The sequence below is a fragment of the Solanum pennellii genome, chromosome 9 (assembly GCF_001406875.1).
Source record: "Solanum pennellii chromosome 9, SPENNV200".
Classification (NCBI taxonomy): domain Eukaryota; kingdom Viridiplantae; phylum Streptophyta; class Magnoliopsida; order Solanales; family Solanaceae; genus Solanum; species Solanum pennellii.
Genome location: NC_028645.1, coordinates 4,942,100 through 4,949,895, shown reverse-complemented (window position 1 = coordinate 4,949,895; position 7,796 = coordinate 4,942,100). Strand labels below are relative to the sequence as shown.

General features: G+C 36.7%; 1 protein-coding gene across 1 annotated transcript; it reads right to left on the bottom strand.

Moving 5' to 3' along the window:
- Positions 1-703: 703 nt before the first annotated feature.
- Positions 704-7,790, bottom strand: LOC107031515 (protein RETICULATA, chloroplastic). Its single transcript, XM_015232921.2, has 7 exons — positions 6,976-7,790; positions 6,772-6,867; positions 6,230-6,450; positions 6,071-6,140; positions 5,851-5,930; positions 2,105-2,169; positions 704-1,207 (listed from the first exon to the last, which is right to left on the bottom strand). The coding sequence occupies exons 1-7, from the start codon at positions 7,534-7,536 to the stop codon at positions 1,014-1,016; spliced, it is 1,287 nt and encodes a 428-aa protein (XP_015088407.1). The 5' UTR covers positions 7,537-7,790; the 3' UTR covers positions 704-1,013.
- Between the last annotated feature and the right edge of the window lie 6 nt (positions 7,791-7,796).

Here is a 7,796-nt window from a genome sequence, read left to right as displayed (position 1 = left end):
AAAACAACAAATCATAACAAAAATCAATATGATGAATTCCACTTTCCACCATGTTTTATTAATATCGACACATTGTTCTCCATCAAATCAAATCAAATTGTTTTCAACGCCAAAATTTATTCAACTACTAATAAAAAATGAAAATAAAATCTGCAAATCTCAAAAAGATTATGAAATTTTGGAAAACAAAATGACATGTACGTTCATGCCAATTTGGTAGAGCTTTTCAAGGAATTAAATAAAAAATTAATATCATTTAAACTAATTTGAGAGAATTAAGGCAACTAACTAATCTAAAAAAATTTAAAATCCCTTAAAACGTGCTAATTTATTAACAGTAATTGATAATTATATTTAATTTATTTAATAAAAGATCCCATTTTCCATTATTATTTTGTTCGTTTTTTTAATTTATTTTTTATTTTAACAACTCTTTTTAATAATTTAAAATTAACATTATATATTTTTTTAAAATGCTATAACTTGAGATATTAAATGTTATACAATGAAATTCAAACTCTAGTGCTATAACTTGAGAATATTACTATAAAAAATGCTATATACCTAATTTACACTAAAATATATTCCACTTTTAAAAAGAATATCACATATAACGAGACATGAATGACTAGTTTGAAATGTCTTTTTGAAGAGGGCTATTTTCTACTTTATTTCAAAATCATAAAATTAGAATCATTTATGATTAGAAACTCAACGATAATAGAACCATCCTTCCCCACTTAAATATAAGATTCGAACTCGTCACGTGTCTCAAGCTCACACATCACATGGAGCAAACATGTTTCCTTTGATATTTGATGTAACCAAAACTCACTTCATCAACTAGAATACAACAAGGATGGAATTATTGAGCTAGAAGCACAAACAAGTGACAAAACTAGTTGGCTTAGTTATAAGTCGCCTCCATCTCTAACTCTTAAGGTTTTGATTTCGAGTGAAGAAACACTGATGATCCTCGCTGAGAATGCCCGAAAGAGAAAAGAAGCATAAAGTTACTGCACACCACTCCACCTCGCCCAGTCCACAAACTGCATTCCAGCATATATATTGTTGGCAAATCGCACACCAACTGTGAATGCCATTGCAACAGGCGGAAACTGCTTTCCCATTGGAGAAGATTCAACCAGACGTTCTAATCCGGTCACAATCTGTAACCTGGTGTTTGAAGAAACTCCAAGGAAGACACCTAACATAACAGATCCAGAAATCAAATTGGAGCTGACAGGCAGGTAAGATGGAGGTCATAGAAAAAAATGCAGCTTGCAATGACGATGCATCAAGGAAGCTAAAATGCAACATGATTCAAGAAACACTAGAATAGAATGTGCATTTTACTTTATTCAGAAGATAGGAAGTGGAAGTTACAATTTGAAGATTCAAGTCCAAAATTTTAATTTTTTTTGACGACAAGAGAAATCTGCAGCCGCTATCCATTTGGGGTGTGCACAGGATAAAACCCCCGCTCCTATGCTCGCAAACCACATAGGAGAGATAACCTGCACTAGGCAAGTCCGGTGCGACGAGCTCAACCCAGAAGGCAAGCTCCTTACTTTCTCTAGTAAAGGGTTTCGAACTTGAGACCTCCAATATGGAAGTCCCAAGCCCAAACCACTGGGCCACCCCGAAACCCAAATTTTTCAACCTTTACCAGATATAAGGTCAAATTTTGAAAAGAAACATGTGATTTCTTGATTGCTTCATCACTCACACAAATTGCAATATCATAATTGACTACGAAAATTTGTAAATCTCCCCTATACTTCAATATTATGTCATGCAATATCATCATTGACTTAAATTCATTTTGTGGAAAAATGCTATATGATGCAAGGAATCGTTAAATTACCAGAAGATGGTCTCAATGGAAGTAGTTCAGCATTTCAACGTAACAACTAACAAGTACTATAATACAGTCTAGAATTTTCAACAAGACAACTCAATGATAATATACAGGAAGAGCTGGAAAGAGATAAACAGGAAACAGAAAAAGTAAAGCACACAGCATACATAATGTAGCTGGTGATAAAGGTTTGGAAATTTATTATCAAAAGCAGGAACATATAGGAATGAAGTGAAGGCGTACCCCAAAGTAATGCACTCTTTACAAGAGGTGGAACAGGAACATCGTGCTCTGATTTCTTGACGCTCCTGATATACAAACATGTTAAAAGAAATATAATATCTACTTTGATCAACGATAACAGCATATACAGACTCATGCATCAAACTGTCACACTACACAAATTATTAGCTGCAGGAAAGTAAATCTGCAGTGGACTCCGCTCAACCTCGGGGGTTCAACCATGAAATGTAGAACCTAAAGATTAATAAAATTGTTGTGCCTAACAAAAATTCCTTAAAAACTTAGCTTTCAAGGTTCTACTTTTGATATTCGTGTAATATCATCAGCCAGTCCGATTTCTTGATCCTTTTATAGTTATGAAATAACTGGGAGAACACTACAACACACTACACCAGTATGACTAGCTGACCAATCTAATATAGCCCTTTCGGACATCACTAATCAAGTGATGTCCCATAAAGATTTTGATGCTGGGAGAGCACACCACTTGTGATGAATCAGGAAAGGGTTAGACAAGGACATGGTTTCTGAGAAAACCATCAAAATTTAGGGAAAGGTATTTAACTTAATATGAACCAGTTAAGAAATAGATGAAGAGATACATATCAGATAAAAGAAATATAATAGATGTATCTACTTCAGTGCAATGGGTCAACCCATAAAATCCACAAGGTCACCTCGACTTCTCATAATTCAGTTACTATCAGCAAACCTGATTTCCCCTGATTCTTTTACTTGTCGGAATAAATTTTTCCATCAGCATTAGTAAACAAGACACCATGCAAAGACGAGATTAAAAAAAAGGTAATTCTATAATAAAAAAAGTAAAACACCAGTTGAAACTTAAAGACTCTGTACAAGATACTAAATCATATTTTTTTGACTATGGATACTGAAGATATTACAGTCACTTCTTTCCTGGTTTACTCTCTTTTTAGACGATGGTCATGTCCATCCCAGCTTATGCACCTTGACTATTCCAGCCTTCCTATTTTGCATATGGCATTGCCACTCTCTTTGGCAGCATCCACTAATTCGGAACTTAAGTTGAAACTGGAACCTGCTACCTCCCACCAGCACAGGTACCGGGTAGCTCTACCTCTACACACCAAGGCTCGGTAGATGAGAAGAAATCATCTATGCAGTATTTTCGCCTCCGTTGAGATACAAATCTGATACCTCATGGTTCTACAACCACTTCACGGGCAACTAGACTACACCCTTGGGTGCTATGGTTTTTACTTTTTTGATCAATTAATATTGATGCTTGCACCGTCACTCAAACAGTAGCTTAGTGGAATTGCAAAATGAGGGTATCCAGTCTGTTCACCGTTGAATTCTTCCTTCTTCAAAGAAAAATCCAAGGAGATGATGCTTCATGCCCCTCTTTTGAGCTCTATCTCATCAATCGTAATCATACCACTTCTTTAAGCAGCCATCCTTCACTTACTGGCTGAAAGGTTTTCTTTTCACACCCAGCCTTCTTGTGAATTTTGATTAGCCACATTGTGTTGGTACCCCCACAATCTTCTTACTTCCTTCTTGCCAACAATATTTTATCTCTTTCCTTCACAAATGTTCTTACTGGGCTACATTCACCAATGTTGTTCCCAGCAACATCCTGAACTTACTAAAATTTGCTAGGGCAGAACATGGAGACAGATATAAGCCTAGGTCTCTTACATGAACCCATAGCCATTAGTTTGTTTCCCTTATATCCCTGTTGATACAACAGCTTGACCCATTATGCATATCTTCAACAGGTTTGTTCGGTCTTGTGTGGGCTCATGACCATCGAGACTAACATTACATATGTACTTGTCTATGAGGGCAAAAGAATTATTCTCAGATCCTTCAGTTTAAACTCCAGCAGTTTTCCATGCCCAACCAGAATTACAGTTGATAAGATTCCTTCTTCCTTATCAAAGCAGTGAAGCACCATGGGCTTGCTTCAACGGGTCTACAGACTAACAGCTACTTGCCTATCTTGTCTGAGGAAAGCTTCTCTGTGACAGATCCATTTTGAATCTACGCACCATCCCCTTGCTCCTGTCCCCTCCTCTCTAAACACCACCAAGGCCTTTTTCATTGACCTTGTCCTCCACCGAATTGTATAACCATTGTCTCTTACACATCCACAACTCTCATTCAGAAAACAAAACCAGAGGATGGCAAAACAGCCATTCAATCCGGATTAGGAAAGAACGGGTGAAAAAAATTGCAATGGTTTGGTTCCTAAAGTTACCTCCTTAGTCCCTATATATCAGGTATTAGAACTAGTTCATCGAAAAACAGTGAAAATGTAATATCTTCTTTGTGCAAAGGAAAAAAAAATCTGATATCCTGATAATGGCGGATCTTGAATTTTGAAGTAATGGGTGTCCACTCTCTTTAGCAACAGTTGCCACAGCCACAAAGTTAAGCACACAAATAATTAAAAACTAAATGTGAAAACATTTAACAACATACTATAATTAGCTTTATAATTAAAAAGGAGAACTTATTCACAATTATCCTTCACGATTTTCGTACACTGAATACACAATAAATAATATCAGTATAAAATTACATGCATCGGGTGTCTACACCAAGTAAACGGATGCATGATAGAACATGACGTCAGCGTAAAGCTATCAGCTTTAGATAGAGTTCTTATTTAACTACAAAAGGTTTAAACTGTACATGATTTTTCTATAATCGGAGAAGATGAATTGTTTGTTTTGGTTTGGAGGGAAAGAAATTAAAGAAAAACAGCAGTAAAATAAAAGAAGAAAAGGAAAAGACCAATTCATTTTTAGAGAAGAATGGATCACGAAATTTGAGAAAGAATAAAATGGAAAGCAGAAAAGTTAAAATGAAGCAAATAAAGTTGAAGGAGAGAAATTAAAACATTGAGGGGATTAGTATCAAAATGGTCTAGAGAAGGATTCAATCCTGCGACAGCTAGAGGTATGGAGCTCCCTGTTGCATTTCCAAACCAAAGCACCCACCAGACTATTTTGTTCATGGGTGCTGACTTTGTTGTGAATCAAGTTGACTCTGTAAGGGCCTATGGGCTATTAGAGACTTTTATTTGGGATCCAGGCCCAATAACCATCTGCTAAAAAAAGGACTAGGAGTTAGAAGAACGGTTATGAAAATTATGTCGGAGCTTTGACTTTCAGTTATCTCTCATCCCTTATCTCTCTTCTAGTATCTCATCCCCTTCTAGTTACCTTCTTCTATGTTAATCTATCCGTAATTAGTATGTAATTATTTTGTTGTGTGTATTATATTTGTAATTTGTATTCAGCGATAACAATGTATATATATCAGTGTTTGTATTAGAAATCGGGTTAGTTTCAGACTTAATAATATTTTTTGTCGTATTAGTTGTTCAAATAAAATAAAAGTTCCACATCAAAGACAATGATTGCTCGAACTCCCATAGGGCTCCACGTGGGTCCTCCCTGTATCTTGACACTCAAATATACATATCTAACTGGAGAAGTAGAACACTAATTTAAAACAAGGCAACATTTAGGGGTTCGAGTTTCGAAATGAAGAATTCTAGTTTGTGAAATATCCAAACGTATGATCATTGGTTCCCGATGAATCCCGAGTTCAAATCCAGGAAGGAGTAAGACAGAAATTTATAATATCTTCAAGCAGCATCTATGTAAACTAAACCAGGAAATACAACAGTCAACAACAACAACAAATAATAGCCATAATAGTAGTATTAGTGATATCAGAGAGAAACAAACCGCTTGGCAGTCATTATCATATTTGCAATTCCTTGGCCAATAATACCACATCCAAACCCAACGAATCCATATAGAATGCCCTAAAGAAATATGAAGAACTGTAAGTTACACAATTGAATGCATTTATGAAAAGAACTATTAGGAACAGGAGAGAATGATATATGTAAGCAGGCATAATGCAATCCATTTATAGCATATACTTCAATTATGCAAGTTTTACCTTGTAAAAATAAGCAGCAATTCTCTGATTCAATGAAAATCTACACCCTGGCCTTTCAGCTTCAAAAACGCTGCAGCAGAGGAGTAATTAAAGTGAAAATCTTCTAAATAGTGCTCAAATTAGATGCAATAATATCACACGGATTGCAGAAGTCAAAACCTGCTTGGAAGTGCTCCATAAGCTCTCTGAAAACGACCAACAAAACCTTGAGATACAGAAGGTTGCCCAATTCGAGCATATGGTGCTAGCAACCCAACTAGAGCTACATTGACAGCAACACCAACCAACATATCTGCAGCATACAATTCAAATTCCGCCCAAAAATCTTTGCCCCTCTTTTGAACTTCTGCTACTGTTGCACAAGTAGTATCAATGACTATCTACATCACAGAACCAATGGAACCCATGAATTCAAAGTTAAAAGGCATATCAAGTATAAAATCACAACGAAACAAAAAAACAATGAACAGTAGGTAAGATGCCGCGTGATTTTAAGGTCCATAGAAATTCACCACGTGTAATGCAAGTTTAGCATGGTTATATAACAAATTGCTCCAAGTCGTAAGATATGTAAACAGAATCACAGACACAACACGATGCACACTAATAGCAGTAGCTCGAGGAGCAACTATTTCTACTGTACTACAGCTCAATGATTTATTTACAGAACAGCAATATCAAAATCAAGCTTTTACACAAACCTCAGTTCCAACTTTGAAAAGAAATGATGGATCAGCCAACATTCTGTTCCGCAGCATAGCACACGACCTCATTGCAGCGCCGAGCCAAGCTGACCCCTACATTCACGAAAAGACGACTTGCCAATCAAAGATACAATCAAAATGCACATTTCCAATAAACCATTTTGTAAGCAGGTTAATCATTTTCACCTAATCAATTTTTACCTGCAAGTCCAAATATCTAAGCAAAAGTAGCTTCCTGATCCCAACACTCTTTGCAGCCTCTATCATATCAGCAGGAAGTGTAGCCCCACGAGCCTCTGCCTCTCTCATCACATCCTCAAACTTCAGTAATGGCCCAAATTCATCTTCTTCATCATCACCTTCACCATTGTCCCCTCCACCACCACCTCCGCCGCCACCACCACCACCAGGGTATTTCCCATTTCCACCATTCCCAATAGCTAAATCTCCCTCCCCAGCACCACCATTATCAGCATCAAGAATACTTACATCTTTCCCAACAGAATAAGTATCATTCTCTTTGAGTACTGTCTCTACACTAACACCAGATATTGATTTACCCTCTGGATTCAATGAACTCTTAACCAAAAATCTTGACTTGTAAGTCTTCTGACAAACCAAATAACCGATTTTCCTCATACCCACAAAATCTTGTCTCTTAACAAACGTAAAGTTAGAGTCTTTTATGGACCCCATGATAAAGATTTCATTTTTCAGAGATGTAAACTGATATGACCTGATACCTGATGAACAACCAGCCATTTTCTACCAACCCCACAAGTTTTTTGCTCAAATTAATTCAAGTAAAGTCGACAAATATTCTGGGATTTCCCAAATAAAGCCTAGAAATGAAAGAATGCAGCAACAAAGCAAAATGAGTCGAGATTTGATGATGACTGTGTGATTAAGCTAGGTTAAGCTCTACTTATTTCGCCACAGTTTACCTAGTAGGAATTTCACAACAGTGTGTTCGGTGGGGAGGGGTAGGTGTGTGTGTGTGGTGGGGGGGGGGGGGGCATGAG